Genomic DNA, 19,910 nt, shown 5'->3' on the forward strand with positions numbered 1-19,910 from the left:
CTGAATTCAATTAATAGTGAAATTTAAAGAGAGATGACTGGAGGCATACAAAAAGCACATCATCAGGCGACTACGAAGATGGGGACAAAAGTAAAAACGTAAAAGGATTTAGGGAGAAAGTGTCAAAATGGTGTAAAGACAGCCGAAGACTGCCACAAAAGATGAATGCAGATGGGGCCACAAAAAAGCGAGATTGGAAGTGTGGGAGCAGCATGCTTTTATGGAGGACTGAAATGGATAAAGAGAATGCGCTTTTGGTCTTAAAAAAACAAAACAACTATGTCACAAGGAAATAGTTTCTGCACGTGCTGAATTCATGTTACTTACATTAACATCTGTGTGGTGGATGAGCACGCATAAGGCTGGAAGAATCTAGAAAAAAGATTTTTATTCAGATGATTAGTATCAATTTTAGCTTTCAAATGCTTCAGCTGAAACTTTTTATTTTAAACCCGTGAAACAAATCAATAAGTCTCAAACTACTTACCTCCTGAATTGTTTCCATCGGTGGGGGAGGGTCTTTGTGACGGCAGAGATTAACCATCACCCATGTGACATTTCGAAGAAAAGTAATAGGAATTGATGGACTAATGAAAGAAAGTAGGGGCTTCACAACTCCCAGGCTAATTACATAATCTCTGCATTGAGGGCCATCCCCTATTGAGGGAGAAAAAATTATTTCAGTTTCATCACACAAAGCATAACATGCAAAATATCAATCCATATGAAAAAGAAACAGCCCATCGCATATGAAGCTACCAGACTACATCAGTCATCTATTTTACATCAAATCAAGTACTTTTTGATGAATAGTCAGTTGTTTTTGTTAGCAAATACGGCAGTCAATTTGCACAAGTCGTCACTACACTAACTGGTGGACAGAATCCTAGTTTGAAAACTATGAGCAACAGCTGCTTACTGGCATAAAATACGAGCCTAATTATATTAAATATTTTTGATTCAAGATTTCACATTAATAAGACATACAGCAATTATATAAGGCAATACGGTTTAAATTCAAATTTAATCCATTTCTTTCATCTGATTCAACATTTTACATCCAAAATTTACTTGTATATGTCTTGAGGTGAAGGACAAATTACAGCAATAATGTTAAAGAACAAAGTAAGCAAGTAACTTCCTGCTTTGCAATTATTTCTGAAAAGTAGGCCATTGGCTTTCCATAGTAACATGTTGAGTATTTTTCTGTATCATGTAAAAATAAATCTCAGTATCGTTTTTGGTGCAACCAATAGTATACTATCCGGACACTTGCTACACATTCATAGAATCATAGATTCCCTACAGTGCAAAAGGATCCATTCGACCATCAAGTCTGCATCGAACTTCCGAAAGGGCACTCCCTACCCTGGACACTAGAATCATAGAATTCTACAGTGCAGAAGGCCATTGCCCATCTAGTCTGCACCAACCCTCCGAAAGAGCACCACGCCTAGACCCATGCCCACACCCTATCCCCGTAACCTAACCTTTTAGCCACTCAGGGGCAATTTAGCATAGCCAATCCACCTAACCTGAACATCTTTGGACTTTGAGAGAAAACTGGAACACCGGGAGGAACCCCATGCAGACACAGGGAGAACGTGCAAACTCCCACAGTCACCCAAGACCGGAAGTGATCCCGAGTCCCTGGTGCTGTGAGGCAGCAGTACTAACCACTGTGCCACCCTATTTGCAACACCTTCACACTAGCCAAATAAAACGAAAATAGTAAACTAAATCCAAAAGAATAGGAAAAAAATCCGCATATTGTTCAGAATACTCCAGGTGTGTTTCAAGTAAATGAAACATCTTAAAGTTGAAATGCCCACAAAATAGTCAACAAATTTAATTTATAATAATAATCGTAATAATGTTTATTAGTGTCACAAGTAGGCTTACATTAACACTGTAATGAAGTTACTGTGAAAATCCCCCAGTCGCCACAATCAGCATCTGTTTGGGTACACTGAAGGAGAATTCAGAATGTCCAATTCACCTAACAAGCACGTCTTTCGGGACCTGTGGGAGGAAACCGGAGCACCCAGAGGAAACCCACGCAGACATGGGATGAACATGCAGACTCCGCACAGACAGTGACCCAAGCCGGGAATGGAACCTGGGTCCCTGGTGCTGTGAAGCAACAGCACTAACCACTGTGCTACCATGCCTGCAATCCCGTCTAACATATATTATCAAGACACCTCACAGAAATGGATGCCAAGTCAAGAGAGAGAGATTAGGTGATGTGGAAGAATATTTTAAAAGTAAAGATCCAAGAAGAGAGATGGCAGCGATGAGGCACGGGATAAGTAGAAAACCAGAATCAGAGCAATTGAGGAGTTGGGAGTTTTTACAAGGTAATAGAACCCGATTAGAACATACAGTGCAGAAGGAGGCCATTCGGCCCATCGAGTCTGCACCGACCCACTTAAGCCCTCACTTCCACCCTATCCTCGCAACCCAATAACCCCTCCTAACCTTTTTGGTCACTAAGGGCAATTTATCATGGCCAATCCACCCAACCTGCACATCTTTGGACTGTGGGAGGAAACCGGAGCACCCGGAGGAAACTCACAGACACGGGGAGAATGTGCAGACTCCGCAGACAGTGACTCAGCAGGGAATCGAGCTTGGGACCCTGTCGCTGTGAAGCTACAGTGCTATCCACTTGTGCTACCGTGCTGCCCCTGATTGTTATAGAAACATAGAAAAACATAAAAATAGCAGGAGGCCATTTGGCGCTTCAAGCCCACTCCGTAATGATTATGATCATTATGATCATCCAACTCAATAGCCGAATCCCGCTTTGCCCCATAACCTGTGATCCCCTCTGCCCTAAGTGCTATATCTAACTGCTTCTTCAAACCATACAATGTATTGGACTCAAGTGTTTCCTGTGGTAACGAGTTCCACAGGTTCACCATTCTCTGGGTGAAGAGGTTTCTCCTCCTCTCTGTCCTAAATGGTTTACCCCATATCCTCAGACTGTGCTCCCTGCTTCTGGACACACCCACCATCAGGAACATCCTTCCTGCATCTTATGAATGGGCGTGTAGATAAGGGTGAGAAATACAAGTTTAAATATATTGGAAATGGAAGGTGAAGGGGATAATGGATGAATGAGAAAGGGCAAATGACATAAATGAGTGTTGGACAAGATACAATTTGTGGGTGCAGGAGGACAAGAGGCCAATAGGCATGCATTGGAACAGTCGAGACTAGAAAGTGACAACGGTTGTAACAAGGGTTCCAATGATCAAGTGGCGAGCAGCAACATTGCAAGCAATCTTCATAACGGATAGATTATATGGGTTAAAGCTGAGCATCAAACAACAGTGCGGTTCAGTTTGAGAAAACAAGACAGGAAAGGGAAATAGAATTAGTAAGAAAATGGTGCTTGTGACAAGGGCCACAAGTTGATGGCTTCAGATTGTCCAATAGTAAGCTATAACTGTCAAACCAGCAATCTTACAACATGCAAGTAATCAGTCAAGGGAATAGCTATAGAGGTAAAGTTTGTATTGCTGGTTGAGAGTCGACCTAAGTTTGAGTTTCAATTTCAATATCAAACATTACAACTCTTGTGATTCAGCCTATTAAAGACACCAAGATCCAAGATCTCCCACATAGCACAACTTGCCGTCCAACCGTAAAATTGGTGTTGCCAATTCCCCACAATATAAACTGTCCAATTTTCACTTGCACCTGATTCACACCAGTTTTATACTTAAGTCGACAAATTGAAATCTATGCCAATAACTGCTGAAGGAAAATCGTAAGCTTTTAAAATAAAAAATAAAAATGCCAAATAACAAAACATACCTATGATGTTGCCTAAAGCCCAAACCGCCTGTTCACACACATTCTGATGTGGAGAGTGCAGCAGTCTTAAAAAAAGAGGAACAGCATCTAACAGGAAGAACAATCAAAAATTTATATTGCAGTAAAAGGCAGGATATGTAGATTTTCTCATCAGGCACATTGGGAGTTTCCTTTTAGTTTGTTTTAATTTATTATAACTTCTGCAATTTTAGAATCATCTGCAATAATGTAAATGCAAAGATGCAGTTTACAAACCTAAATTTCAAAATAAACTGATTTATTCATAAGTCATTTCAAGTATCATTCAAAACAAATGTTCTATTGACCTAAAGGATTCCATTCGTAAAATGCCATAACTTTGACTAAACTAAAATTTTAATGATAGTTTTCACATTGAACTGTATTGCTTTAGAGAATTATTAATGATACTTAAAGGGCTACCCCTGTAACGAGTAAAACCTCGATGTTTAAGAATAAAGTGGCACTCACTTGATTTAACCACAGCCTGTGTTTGTTCTGAAGTGCCAGATGCTATGTTTGTTAAAGCCCATGCGGCTTCAAATTGTAAGGAAGGACTATAAACAAAATACATCAAATTACAAAGCCATCAGGTTATCATCTTGCATTGCATGTTGAAATGCAGTTTTCAGAACCATATGAGACCAAAAAAGTTTATTTCAAATAAAAAGCCAATGCTCGCCACTTACTTGTCATCTCGTTCTAGACAATGCACAAGAATTGGTAAAATGCCAGAGTTTATTAAATCATCTATTGGTGGATTGCGATCACTTGACAGCAACTTCCTGTTGAAAGCAATAAACAGCAAAAGATAACTTGAAAGCTGGGAACATTTTTACTTCAATAATTTTCCATCATGAGTCTCCTTTAATGTAGTAAAACAACTCGCACCACTTCACAGAAGCATTAAACAGGATGTAGCCAAATGAAGACATTAGATGACCAAAGACTTGGTTAAAGAGGTAGGCTTAAAAATACATTTTAAAATAGGAGAGAAAGTAGAGGGATGGAGAGATGAGTTTCAGAGTTTGAAGCTAAGGTAGCTGAAGACATGGCTGCAATGAAATCTCACGAAAGGCTAGAACCTGTGGGGGAAGCATAGGTATCTCAGAGGTTGTATGGATGGATGGAGGAGGTTAGAGATGGGAGGGGCAAGATCATGAAGAGATCTGGAAACAAATAAAGACTGTAAAATTGAGGCATTGTCTGAATGGGAACAAAAATAAATACAGAGATGATCGGTGAACCAGATTTGTTGCAAGTTGGATACGGTCATCAGAATTTTGGATGAGCTCAGGTTTATGGAAGATACCAGACTGCCCATTAGAGCATTGAAACAGTTGAATAACAAAAAGACAGATGAGACCAGCAGCAGATGAAATAAGACCAGGATGAAGACATACAATATAATGGAGGTGCAAGTTGGTAATGGACAGCATATGGCTTAAAAACATAGATCAGGATGAAATAAATGTCGCTGTTGTCAACATTCTAGTGCAACCTCAGACAGTGGCTAGGAAACAGAATTTGTGGTGTGCACTGAAGACATCCAGTTCATTTTTCTCAATATTCGGCTGTAGGAAACTTCTGCACATATAATACTAAATATCAGACAAGCCATGTGACAGATCAGAGACAATCACATTCTGTTCTCCAGATCAGGAATGTACCTCAAATGTTTGCTCCCATCATTGGTGCATCATGTCTGCAATTTGTGTCTTTATAAGATGGTACTGCACCAACTCACCAAGGCTCCTTCACCAGCATCTCCCAATCCCATGACCATACCCTCCCACTCCCCAACCAGATGAAGTAACGCAAGCACATCGCAACACAACATTTGTAAGTTCTCCTGCATAGCAACACCATGCCATCTTGACTTGGAAAGATAGCACAATTTCTTCCATATCGTTGGGTTAAATTCTGTCCAAGAGAACTGTGAAGTAACTTTATTACACTGACGGCAGTGATTTAAGGTGAAGGATCACCACCATCTTTTCAAAAGCAATTAGGATGGGTAAATGTTGGCCTTGCCAGCTTTGCCACAATCCATGAACAAATAAAAAAATGTACACACTCTTGGTAATAAACAATAGCCTAAGTTTCTACAGGAAATAACATTATTTATTTCCAGAGCTAAGTTACATATATCTTGAGATTCTATCAAATATTAGAAAGTTCAGAGTGTGACAATCTCACCTAGCAGCCTGCACCGCACTGAGCTGAAGCCCCTGGTTGTCACTGGAAGCATTCTGTTCAATAAAATTACAATTAGTAAATACTTATTTAAGTTCATGCTGTGGAAAATAAAAGTACAACTTTAACATTAAAGTTAGTCACCTGCACTATTGCTTCTAATGATGTATTTTGCTGCAGAAAGGGAGTAAAAGAAGAAAACATTAGTTTCCAAATTATATTTTTTAAGTTAATAGTTCAAATTGAGATTGCCTTTTGAAAATCTGTCATATTACAAAACTATTTAATTTAATGTACAATAAATCAAGCCCAAGACAAAATGTACAAACATACAAATGTTATATTTATTGCATTCACAGAATTAAATAACCTGTTGGCCACACAAGAAATAAAGTAAGCATATCTGGATAGGAGGCATACTAAAGAAAAAGGCCATCTTGCTGACAGTAGAAATCTTGTTCGCTGAAACTGCTAAAACTAAAGACCATATAAAAGTTAGAAAACACCCCACAATGTTTCCCCCAAGGCACAAATATGAAGCCCCCATTTTAGATGAACAGATTTGAGACCACAAAAGTATCTTGCACTCACAATGAAGCAGACGTATAACTTCATCACTAGCTTTTAGCAAGACTGGTTAGAATTACATAATTGTTAGCACACTGTTAGGCTGTTTAGCACACTGGGCTAAATCGCTAGCTTTGAAAACAGATAAAGGTAGGCCAGCAGCACGGTTCGATTCCCGTAACAGCCTCCCCGAACAGGCGCCGAATGTGGCGACTAGGGGCTTTTCAGTGACTTCATTGAAGCCTACGCGTGACAATAAGTAATTTTCATTCATTTCATTTATGTTATTCACATATTTAAATAATTACAATTAAGTAGATCTTAAATGGGGAACAAAATTGCTGTAAATTAGCCAGTGATTCTAACAACACACATTTTATATCAAGATTGGTTTTCAATTGTGGTATCATTGCTATGAAATAAAAATATTCTCAGTGCTAATAATGAAAATGTTGCTCTAATTGAAAATATTATTTTACACTCTGATTACATTCGGACACTGAATTTCAGGATTACATTTGAACTAAGTTAAAATTGAGAAATCCAACTTTTTCATAGGTCAATATACATATATTACATAAAGGTAAAGTCGCCATAGTCCCAGATGACCATAGGCTGCTTTCCCCTTTGAGAGGAAAGCTGACTGGCGGTGATTTAACCCGAGGATCACCAAAACGCAGGCGCAGGGAAAGGTTGAGAAGGTGAGCCTTCATGAATAACCTCAGCCGGTACAGGAATTGAAACTGCGCTGCTGGCCTTGAATCTCAGCCGGTACAGGAATTGAACCTCCGCTGCATCACGAACCAGCAGTCTAGCCAAGTGAGCTACAAAAACATGGATAGCATACAAATGTCCTTTTTAAATAGTGAAAACTATTCAGAAAAATAAACATCAATATCAGCAAATTAACCTCCAAGTAAAATGATCCACTTTAATTATGGATGAGAAAGTAATTTTTAACTTGTGAAATAATAACGCATTTTGAGGCAACAGATCTCTATTTCCACAATTAGTGTTGGCATTTTATTAGATTAATAACTATCAAATGCTGGTCATTTGATTTAACCAGACAATCGTAACTGCTGGTGATGTTGCAAAGTAGAAGAAGCTAGCCTACAATGTTCATCAGTCAATGTCAGCATCAAAACTTGAGCCTAAATTCTACTCAGTATTTATTTATACAACAGCAAAAGTATTTACCACTCTGATGTCACCATCAAGGTCAGAGTCTTCGCACGTATCCTCTTGAGGTACATTTCTTCGCTTTAATAAATGTTCATCTCTCTTGTTCTAAATACAAAAAGAAATATTTTGCTGTCCAGGCGAGAAATAGCAGTTTTTCAGTACAAGTCAGGGCAGCACGGTGGCGCAGTGGGTTAGCCCTGCTGCCTCACGGTGCCGAGGTCCCAGGTTCGATCCCGGCTCTGGATCACTGTCCGTGTGGAGTTTGCACATTCTCTCCGTGTTTGCGTGGGTTTCGCCCCCACAACCCAAAGATGTGAACGTTAGGTGGATTGGCCACACTAAATTGCCCCTTAATTGGAAGCAAAATGGGGTACTCTAAATTTTTTTTTAAAGTTTTTCAGTGCAAGTCTAAAATTGTTAATTATTATCTTTTGACTGGCACAAATGAACTATTTGTAAGTTCAATGCTGAGTTGATTGTGAAAATAATGTACGGAGTATCTGATGATAAATAAAAATACTTCAAGTTGTTCTGACTTGTGGAAAGAGTGTCTTAGTGGGATTACTTGCTGTTCTGAATGCCTCCACATGTTTTTCTTAAACCATTTTTCTTTTTTTTTTTAAATGTAGTATTCTTAATAGGCCACATGTGCAAATTACCACAGTCACTATGAGACCACAGAACAACATTAGGTTGCAAAGTTCTGAAAAACACATTTTAATATAGATGTGTTGATTAAGGATAAGATTTAATGTCACATTTTTGTTTTGGAGTACTGAACATTGGATTTTAGCTTGTACCTGTAGTTTAAAATTCTACCTTGCAGACCAGCAATGCCATATTTAGCATACTGCTCTTTCAGGATTCAGGTGCCACCTATATCAATGTAATGGAGGTTTCTTCTGTTTGGCTTTCCGAGACCCATGTGAAATGAGTCTGGGTACTTTTGTGGCATGAAGTTAGTAACTTTGTTCAAATAATTTATGTGGACAATGCAAAATGCCACACAGCTTTAGTAAGGAGTGCATTTCTGAAGTTTATTGTTGGTTAAAGTAGAAGGAGCCTTTTTCTCTGCGTCTAACCATATTGTTTCCAACTGAGGTGCTGACAGTGAATGCCTGAAATGGACAAGCTCCATTTCAAGACATTGATATTTTCATTTTGAGGAGCACAAAATTCACTAGAGATAATGGATTTGTAATGTGACCAGATTGAGGTATACAAGATTATGAGGAACTTGACGGAGTGGATAGGGAGCAACTGTTCCCCTTAGTTGAAGGGTTACGCAGGAACACAAATTCAAAGTGAGGGGTAGGAGGTTTTGGGGGGATTTTTTACCCAGAGAGTGGTGACTGCCTGGGAGGGAGTCATATCCTTTAAAAAGTACCTGGATGAGTACTTGGCACGCCATAACATTCAAGGCTATGGGCCAAGTGTTGGCAAATGGGATTACATGGGCAGGTCAAGACCTTTCATGCTTCAGTGCAGACTTGATGGGCTGAAGGGCCTCTTCTGCACTGTAGTATTCTGTGAATGCCAACAAAAATCCAATGGACTCATATTTAGGGGTGATAATCCAACCTTCGCCAAGCACATGCAATTTCATTTTCTCCAGATATATGCAAAGTAACAAGCTAACATTCAGCACAGCATGTTGTGAGCACTCAAGTGTCAAAAGATTTCAAGTGACTTTTCATTTGTACAAAAGAGTAAACTATAAGCAAATATATTTCTGATTTTTTAATATCCTCATTTAAGCAGCATAGATTTTGTTTCTAAATAGCAACTTATTTCTTTTCGTAGCAGAATTGGATTTTAACATGAACGCTTCTTACCTTTCTTAGTTCTACAACCACCTCGTTGCGTTGTCTTCTCATAGACTAAAGAAAAAAAAAAGTTTACAGTCAATTTGTTTTGCCTTCCAGATCACAACAAATTGCAATGTTATTGAAATCATGGAGTTAAGTAAAACTGTTACTCTAGCATGCTGATCACAAAACTCAAAAGTTTACAGTAAACAGAATGCAATGATGAATCTGAACTGAAATGTAAACGAACACCATTCAAATTAATAGTTAAACTGATGCAAATTTTTTCAACCACTTTGTGATAATGCAATACATGCCGTGCTGACCAAGACAGACTAGGATGGTCCGCCGTTTGATGCTATGACTAGAAAGGCAAAGGCAGCAACTAGAGCTCTTGCTTTTAATTGTTTTCTTACCGAACTTATAGGAAAATGTAATAACATACTGTAGAACTGAATTAGGCTGTTTGTTCAAGGTGAAATACTAACTACCTGATATACACCGGCCACATTAACATATGTAGAATGGCCATGTGACTAGATTAAATTTTGTATGGAACTAAACTCAGTTCCAGGTGACTGGAAGCCAGAAGCAGTTTTGTGGAGTTCAACATACAAAATCAAAATACGTAGCTCCTCATCTTCTAACTAACTGAAGTGGTACTATTCCACAGTTGAAGAACTGCAAGCCTCATAAAATTTAAATCAACACCAAAGCAAAACATAAACAACTGGATACTCTATAAACCATTCTTATAAACATTATGGTGATATCCCGTGAGAAAGCATTCAAGCAGAAAGCATGTCTTTAAATGCACTTGTTTGACTGGTAACTTCTACTGCATGGAAACATAAACACTGAAAAACAGCAAATGGCCCAAATTATTGGCTATGTATTAAATTAGCACTTGTTACCTTTCCATTCAAAAGGGACATCAGATCATGTCAGTATTTCAATGCCATTTGGGTCCGTACTGGTGTTACAATTTGTGATAATTTAAAATTGAGAATGAGACACAACCTTATTGAGACACATATGATTATCAGAGGGACAGGGTAGATGGGGAGAGGTTGTTTCCCTTGTAGAGGGTCGAGGACCAGAGGGCATTATCTCAGAGTAAGAAGTGACCCATTTAAGACAGAGATGAGGAAGAATTTCTTCTCTAAGGGTAGTAAATCTATGGAACTCTTTACCACAGAGGACTGTAGAGGCTGGGTAGTTAAGTATGTTCAAGGCAAGGGCAGCACGTGGCTCAGTGGTTAGCACTACTGCTCAAGGCGCCGAGGTCCCATGTTCGATCCCAGCTCTGGGTCACTGTCCTTGTAGAGTTTGCACATTCACCCCGTGTTTGCGTGTGTTTCGCCTTCACAACCCAAAGATGAGCAGGCTAGGTAGATTGGTATGCTAATGAATTGGGAAAAATGAATTGGGTACTCTTTTTTTAAAACTATGTTCAAGGCTGAGATAGACAGATTTTTAATCAGTAAGGGAATCAAGGGTTATGGAGACAAGGCAGGAAAGTGGAGTTGAGGATTATCATATCAGATATCATTTCATTTGGAGCCGACTCGATAGGCTACTTCTGCTCCTACGTCTAATAGATTTTCTCTACTTTAATGCGTCTGAGATATTAGTCAGTAAGTTTCAAACTCAGTTTTTAAGTCAGTAATTTTTAAACTCAGGATTGTGGGGCCATTGGTCGTAGCAATCCTGATCGCAGGAACAAGTGCCCAACGGCTGGCTTTTTAAAATGCTGGTCGTTACTGACTTTCAGAATGCCTGGCTGTGACTCTGCCCTTTCTTATCTTTACTCCACTGAATGGTCATATCAGAGTTGAATGTAAAGTGGCAGTGTAACGCCACAGAAATGTTACAAACGGATTACTTGTGTTTCTTTTTCCATATTTGAACTGTAAAATAAATTAAATAATGTTGCCGTACTTAGTAGTGTAAAAACAAGCATTTAAATTCTGAATACCCCACTGAAAAAGGGTTTCTTTCTATCAGCCACTCAGCATGATTTCTTCTTCTTATCCTCACTCTGGAGGTTGTGTGGCATAGTGGGACCCTGCCTCAGAGCCAGAAGCTCGAGGTTCAAATCCCACTCCAGGACATGATCAAGGAAAGTTTATAATGTAGCCAAACATGTTGAGTATCGACTTGAAAATCCTTCCAACATATGCCAATGGCAGGTGGTAACAGAGAGAGATTTCCGGTCAGCCATGTGATAGAAAGAGATCGGAGCCTCTGCTGTCATTATTCATGCTGTCATTATCCACAGCTCATGACTACTACCTGCACGTAAAAGTGTATGTTGGCACAGCAACTTTGATTCCTTGGAGGCTGGTTAGCCAATGTGGATCAAATCGGTGCTAATAGCATGGGTTTTGATCCCCATTCTGGCCAGGTGAATTTGGGACTGCCTCCTTGTCCTAACAGTGGAGGATGTGGTGATATAGGTCAGACCACAGAACTCAAGTAGTATAACCCTCACTTTATATGTATTTCTATCACTCTTGCGGAGAAAGTCCCCCATTCAACTGAGCATGTCTTTGGTAAATCCCTCACACCCACTAGCCTTAGCATTGCTGAGCTGTTTTTCAGTCTTTGTTATGGTTTACAAACTCCCTTCCACCATTTCCACCCCAATATTTGCAAACTAAAAAGGCAAAATTTGAACTAAAAGAATAAGAATTAGGGAAGAGGATTGATGAAAAGTTTCCAGCTGAAACTTTCAAGATTAATTATACACACCTGAAATTATTAATTATAAGTTGGAGTAATATTGACAGCACATTTTTACTTTAACGTACTTAACACTTTTTGTTAAAATTCAAATGTAGAACCACTCCTCAAAGGAGGCAGAGGAATAAACTGATGCTGCAGGTGACTGCATTCAAAGACATCCTGGGAATATGTGGTTTAGACCAATGGAATGAATGTTTCTTTTCTCTATTGGTGGAAAATATCGTCATGAAATGAGCTTGGATTGTTCACCACCAGGCAAGGGTTTATTATATTAAAAAAAAAACAATTTCCAATGGCATTTAGGTGACAAGGAGCAAAACAGAAACAGCATTTTGATTCAATATTGGACATTCTTTTCGTCAAACCAAACTGGTTTATATAGCGCAGGAAAGCAGCTCTACAGCTGCACCACATCTTATTGATACTAGGTATCTTAAATGGAAATAAATTCTATTCTTTCTCATGTATTTATGTCCCATGCTTTGGTGTCCACCAATAAACTATTGGTTCCCTTAGATAGAATAATTTGCCAACAATTATGGCCTATTTTAAGATTTTAGTTTCTCCCTTACTTTATCTGCTTGCATACAAGACAGGTCTTTGGCTGAGTGGAGAAATATTTTGTTTGTAGGCCTCTATCAAATATTGCTCCATAAAATTGGTGGCACTTGGCCCTCTCTGCATCTACCGTGAACTTGATCAGTAATTAACCATGTTGGGAATCGTAGCTACAACCTTCAATTCTGTGATACCAATGCAGTGTGCCATTCAACACATTTTAAATTAGCTTGTACTAGTAATTAAATTATGCAAACAAATGCTCATCAATTAAAAGTACGTCTTTCTTTTCTATCCCCAGAGGTACTAAATACCATGCAGAACGTATCAGGCTCTAATTTACTTGAAAGATGGAACTTTTGAATCAACTGACAACTTTTTAAAAGTCACATGCTCCCCAAAGTATTACACTTTATTCATTCCAACAATTGTGCAAACCCACCACTAACTTAAACAAAGTGAGAAAGTAAAACAATTCCAAGCAGCAAGCAATTAAGAATTGGTGACTGAGGTTGAGAAGCTGAAATCTGCATATTTTTATGTCATGACTGATATTAAGACACTGTAGAATCTGGAGGCATACATAAATTTGGTTCACCGTCCTGTTTCGAATTAAGTGAGATAATAAAGTTACAGTAGTTTAAAATACCAGCTCAGAAATATAACGGCAAACATTTGTTGCTGCTGGAAATCTGAAAAGAAAATGTTGGAAATACTGGCAGCACCTGAAAGACCGATGGGGCAACAGGGCGGTGCAGTGGTTAGCACTGCTGCCTATGGCACTGAGGGCCTGAATTCGATCCCGGCCCTGGGTCACTGTCTGTGTGGAGTTTGTACATTCTTCCAATGTCTGCGTGAGTTTCACCCCCACAGCCCAAGTTGTGCAGGTTAGGTAGATTAGCCATGCTACATTGCCCCTTAATTGAAAATAATAATAATTGGGTACTCTAAATTTATATCAAAAAGAACATTTCAAGTTGATGACCTTTCATCAAACCTTTTTGTTTCTCTCTCAACAGTTGCTGTCAGACCTGAGAAAAAGAGATTATGCTGCAAATCATTTCAAATCTCCAATATCTGGAGAATGCTGTTCTTGCTTTAATAGTTTTCTCCATTAAACATATCCAGCACCCAGATCTAGCAATGTATTAAATTACCTCGGTACACGTGACAATAAACAAATCCATCCATCCATCCATCATCACTAACAGAGCATCTCCTCTATCCCCCCACCCCCAACAAACCAACCCTCCAGAGCCTCCAAACAGTTGACTCCACCCTGACCCCACAACTCTCCAACTGCCACTCTACCCATTTAAGTCATTCACACTCACTAACAGTGGAAAAACGATATATTAGATTGGACTGGTTTGTCATGCGTACTGAAGTACAATGAAAAGTTTTTTTCAGCGTGCAGCTCAAACAGATCATTTAGTACATGAAAAGAAAATACATATTAGGGCAACACAAGGTACACCTTGTAAATACGTAGACATAGACATCAGGTGAAGCATACAGGGGTGTAGTATTAATTAGATCAGTCCATAAGCAGGAAGAAGCTGTTTTTGAGTCTGTTCATGCGTGTTCTCAGACTTTTGTATCTCCTGCCTAATGGAAGAAGTTGGAAGAGTGAGTAAGCTGGATGGGAGGGGTTTTTGATTATGCTTTCACAATGAAGCAGGAGGTGTAGATAGAGTCAATGGATGGGAGGCGGGTTCATGTGAAGAACTGGGTGGTGCTCGCGACTCTGACATTTCTTGTGGTCTTGGGCCGAGCAGTTGCCATACTAGGCTGTGATATTTTTTAAGAGCCAATCCAATTACCCGGCACATCTTTGGGTTGTTGGGTGAAACACATGCAGACACGGGGAGAACGTGCAAACTCCTCATTGACAGTGATCCGGGGCTGGGATTGAACCTGGGTCCTCAACGCCTTGAGGCAGAAGTGCTAACCACTGCACCACCTGTTGAAAAACTATTTAAATGCCCCAAAGCTATTCACTGTGGTAGTGAATGCTTCTTCTCCTGATGATTATGGCCTACAAGAACTCCCTGAATAAGTACGCTCCACACATCGGTGAGACTTGGAAGTCAGAAATGGGGCACTCCGATAAGGCAAAAGTGGAGTGGGAATCTGATGGTGACCATCACTCCTCAAAGGTTTTTGGTCCGCTGTCTTTCATGAGCCTGGGAAATCGCAAAATGCATCACAGGCAATTACGTTTTTTTTTGAAGTGCTGCCACTGTTGTACAAAATTCAGAACCAATTTGCACAAAAACAAAAAGCAGTGAATTAAATAACCAGATCATCTGTTTTGTCGGTAAAAGCAAATTACTGCCAGTGCTAGAATCTGAAACAAAAACAGAAAATACTGGACAATCTCATGTCTGACAGCACCTGTGGAGAGCTAACTTTTCAGGTCTAGATGACTCTTTGTCAAAGCTTTGACAAAGAATCATCTGGAACTTTGACAAAGAGCAACCCAGACTCATAACTTAGCTCCCTTCTCAGACCTGCTGAGATTGTCCAGTATTTTCTGCATCTGCTTTTTTCGTTCTGATTGAGGGATAAATGTTGGCCAGGGAACTAGGGGAACTCCGATACTCTTTTTCAAAATGTGTCATAGGATCTTTGCGCCAAAAGAACAGACAGGGCCTTTATTTAACATCTCCTCCAATATAATGCCATTGACAGTGTTGGACTCAAGAGCCAGTCTTGATTGAGCTCAAGGCCTTGGAGTGGGGCATGAACATACAGATCTTTGCCAGAAGCAAGAGTGCAATCACAGAGCCACGGTCAATACCTTGATTGAAAATTGACTGGAATCACAAGCTGCATTGGTGAACATTTTGGAAGAAAACATTCCTTACCATAATATTTGAGACATTAACGGTAATTTTTCTGATCTTTAGAATCAATTTACAGATCTGAACTGGCCATAACAAACATGTAAACATGTTGTTTAATGCAAAGTGTTAGAATAAGTGATGTCACATTTGACCCTAACCTGAGTTGAACTTCACAGTCATGCCACCAATAATCACCCAACTTGCCCAGATCAGCTGATCTGACTTGACAATTCGAATGCACTCTTGCTGCACGTCCACATTCTACCCTCCATAAACGTGGCATTATCCAAAATTCTGCTGTCCCCTCTTAACTCACACCAAATCAAATTGCCCCCTCCGTTCTAACCTTCTCCAGCCAATCAACCATCTGAAACATCTGCGCTCCTCTAATTCTGGCCTCAATCATCCTCAATTTTAATTGCTTCTTTTTGGGCTATGTGGCCTTATTCTGCCCCGCATCTTATGGTGGCATCCTTTCAGTCACTTTGGCCCTAATTTGGAATACCGTCACTACTTCACCGTCCTCCTTTAAAACACTCCTTAAACCCTATCTCTTTGACCAAGCTTTCAGTCAGCATTTGCATTTTTATAATGCAATTGAAACACTCAGCAGAATGTCTAGTGAAACTTTAAAAGCTTCAGAAAATAAAAAATACGTTGTCCAAGACGTCTTCACCACTCTCCATAAATATGAACTAGTCTAAAACTCTGCTCACCAATCACCCATGCTTTCTGACCTACTTGGCTCCTGGACCAACAGCCCATCAAATTTAAGATTTTAATCCATTTTTAAAAAATAAATTTAGAATACCCAATTAAACCCCAATTAAGGGGCAATTTAGCATGCCAATCTACCTAGCCTGCACATCTTTGGGTGTGGGGGTGAGACCCACGCAGACACGGGGAGAATGTGCGAACTCCACACGGACAGTGATCTGGGATCGAACCCAGTTCCTCGGTGCCGTGATGCAGCAGTGCTAACCACTGCGCCATCGTGCCGCTCCATTAAGATTTTTATCCACATGTTCATATCTCACAGACTTCTGCCCTCCCCATCTCTCCCTCCACCAGCTCTATAACCCTTCAAGAACTCAGTAATTTTTCAACTATTACTCCCTGCACATCACTCACTTCTTTTACCACACCAATGGCAGTCAAGTCTTCAGCTGTTTGAGTCAAGCTCGGGAATTGCCCGTCTATTCATCGCCACCTTTCCCTCCTCAAAAAACGATAGGTTTAGTGAAGCTTTAATTGACCCAGTATCAATTTTTAACTGATTACAATCCCATGAAGCATCTTAGGGCCTTTTTTGTCAAGGAGTGGCAGGTTATTTATTTTGGTCCTGTGGTTCAAAAACCAGAGCACCTGGATACTCAAACTGGAAAACGACAAATTGATCAGTTGGAAAAGCTCCCTTAGTTCCTCCATGAAGCTAAATTATCCACTATTTTTCACTGATAACGTGCTTCTCAACAATACACTGTACAGATACATTTCTATAGTCATCAACAAAAAGGAAACAAATAATTTATCAGTTTGCTTGAAAAAAAGTATTTCCTGAAACAAGGTCTTTGCCCCCCCCCCCCAATTCCATTATATCGAACACAGCACCTTTAAACTTGCAAAATACTTAAAACGTGTTGTCCAATATCAAGTGTCCACTAGCACCCACGTCTTTTATTACCAAAAGGTATACTGCCCCTTCTCTCAGCTCTTCAATGTAAGGGACTAGGATTAAGCAGCACAACCCACTAAAATTATTCAGAGGGTTTTTCTCTTATCACCAGAACGTTTGACAGCAGGAACCAGCAATTCTAAAAAGTGTTTTTCTTTATGCCTACAGCTGCAACCACATTTTTTGTTCAGTTTGTCATCACCATCAATATTACTGGTTTTAAATGGTCACTAAGGCAAACTTAAAGTTATAAATTAATAGTAATGCTCATGAGCCCAGAATGATTCAGCACCAACAAATTGTTAATTCAATACCACAAAAGCACCAATAGTTTTTACAATGTTATTGAATGTTTAAATCAAAATATTCAAGTCACCAAACCATTTCGGTTTACATCCTCTGTAACAGATGTCACTCATATTTCACTCTTTAAGTGTGCCAGACATTAGTCTTAGGAAGTGAAAAAACAACAAATGTAGTAAAAGCCAACAGGATTCAATTACATCCACGTAATCATTGTCAGCTCTTCTGGTGAAAAGGGGTGGGAACAGGAGATAAAGTCCTGTCACAATGGTAGCCCTTATTCTAGCACTGACTCTCAAAGGATAATATCTGTAATGCAAACACATTTGAGCAATACTTTCCAGGAATCAATGCTATAAGTTTTCAATCTTGCACTGATCGTACAAGAACACAAAGTATACTGGCAACAGCCAAGTGATTCCCAACTAAATACAATTACAAGTGGTATTACAGTACACATTATGTAAAATAACTTTAATGCTTTAATCTCACCTCAGCTCAAAAAATTAAGATCCACCCTTTTGTGTATTACTTCCATGATGTACAGGTTATTTACAACTCTCAAAGTACCTAATGACTCCTAGATGTTATTCTTAATTTAATTAACAAATAAAACCCTTCCCCTTACCGCAGGTTACATAATGATTATCTGAAAATTGGAACAGGGCAACGTAGCCTGCAATGCTTCATGGGACGATCTGTGTTAATTGGGGAGTTATATTAGTTATATTCCTAAGAGAGCAATTGTTTTACTACTTACTTTATACTCTTGGAAAGAGCTTGGCAATGATTATTAACAAAAGAGAGCATCCGGGTGGAAATTGACGACAGACGGAGGATTTGCCTTTTAATTCGAATCAGTGCGTTTGTAAAAGTTGTATACCTACCTATAGAAAATAAAATGCGTTGACAGTGTCCAAAATGACAGGTTTGACCTGCGGCATCGTTTTAGAACACTCAATTTTGTTTTCAAATCGGAAACTTATATAACATTTAAACGCGGGGCAGTTGACACGTTTTCCCCAAATTGCGTGAAAACGCCAAGTTTATGGTCGCCGCCTGTGGGTTAACTGGGTTTCTCGTCGCCGAAACGGCAGCCCCGGAATCCTGCTGCAGAACCAAGTTACTTCAAACCTTCTTTATTGACGTATCCTCTTAACTTCCAACGTCTCCGCCCGGCTGCCTTGCTCACTCACGCCCGGAGGCTCCAGTTAGGCCTCAGACAGGCCTGACTCGGGTTGCTCGCAAATTACTAAAGACGTCACTGCGGCGGCGGCACCGCCACAAACACCAAAAGGAACAATAAAAAAAACTCATTCACCTCCAAATCCCGCCCTTTGTTCTTGAAATTCTTCAGCCGCTGCTTGTCGTTGTCCGCCATTGCCGTGCGCTTCCCGAGGAGTAAACTTGTCCCTCTGTTTGATTAGTCAAGATGAAAAGGAAACAATGAGGAGCAGCAGCCTCCCTCCACCTGCTTTTTTTTTTCTCTCTCCCCTCCGCCTCTTCGCTCACTTTGCTTCACCAGAATCAGGCAAAATGCCGGTAAAACGCTTCAGCCTCGCTTTCACTGCAGCGGGCAGCTCGCAGTAAGGTCGGCGCTGATTGGCTCGCCGCGGCCCAGTGATGCGAAGCGGACAATGGCGGCGCGCGAGGCAGTCCTCCGGCCACAGGGGGCGCCGGCGCCCCACCCTCCCCGCGCCCCGCCCCGCCCCGTCTCTCATCGAAACTGTGTTTCCCGACCTCTCTCTCTCTCTGGGCCCGCCCTAGCAACCGCGCCTCCCGCTGCCCCGTTTGCAAGTTGACTGCGCGTTTGGCGCTCTTCAGTTTGGGCCCTGGGGAGGGATTTGCAGTTACAGTCAGACCGGGGCTTGAGGGCGCTGTTTTTCCGTGAGCCCGCCGGGCCAGCTCCGGTTGTGTTTCGATGTGAACAAGGCCTTTTAAAAAACTAAATATGGGATTTAAAACATTCCCGTACAATTCCCAGTTATACTGTCAGGTTTTTGTTTTAAATTCCTGTTGTCAGTTCCTCCGCAAAAAATAGTTTGACTTCTGAAGACTTTCAGCGAACACCTTCAACAGGTTTTAACGCTGGAATGACATGTTTGATGGTATAATAGGGTGCAATTCTCCCAAAAGATTTCTAGTTAACTTGTGGCGGGTTTTTCTGGGAGTTTCCTC

The 19,910-nt window shown here is 40.2% G+C and overlaps 1 protein-coding gene across 2 annotated transcripts in view; it reads right to left on the minus strand.

Moving 5' to 3' along the window:
- Positions 1-19,312, minus strand: part of kpna4 (karyopherin alpha 4 (importin alpha 3)) — a 36,422-nt gene extending 17,110 nt beyond the window's left edge. Inside the window, exons 1-10 of one of the 2 annotated variants that reach the window (XM_038815539.1) lie at positions 19,054-19,312; positions 9,627-9,671; positions 7,807-7,896; positions 6,184-6,213; positions 6,043-6,095; positions 4,533-4,628; positions 4,315-4,400; positions 3,826-3,912; positions 488-657; positions 328-372 (exon numbers count right to left, since the gene is read on the minus strand). In XM_038815539.1, the coding sequence (XP_038671467.1) occupies positions 328-372; positions 488-657; positions 3,826-3,912; positions 4,315-4,400; positions 4,533-4,628; positions 6,043-6,095; positions 6,184-6,213; positions 7,807-7,896; positions 9,627-9,671; positions 19,054-19,113 (762 nt within the window). In that variant the 5' untranslated portion in view covers positions 19,114-19,312. Of the gene's footprint in view, positions 1-327; positions 373-487; positions 658-3,825; positions 3,913-4,314; positions 4,401-4,532; positions 4,629-6,042; positions 6,096-6,183; positions 6,214-7,806; positions 7,897-9,626; positions 9,672-18,619; positions 18,806-19,053 lie in introns of those variants that run through there. The other variant, XM_038815540.1, reaches the window with a different exon arrangement.
- Positions 19,313-19,910: the final 598 nt, after the last annotated feature.

Source organism: Scyliorhinus canicula, chromosome 13 (assembly GCF_902713615.1).
Source record: "Scyliorhinus canicula chromosome 13, sScyCan1.1, whole genome shotgun sequence".
NCBI lineage: Eukaryota > Metazoa > Chordata > Chondrichthyes > Carcharhiniformes > Scyliorhinidae > Scyliorhinus > Scyliorhinus canicula.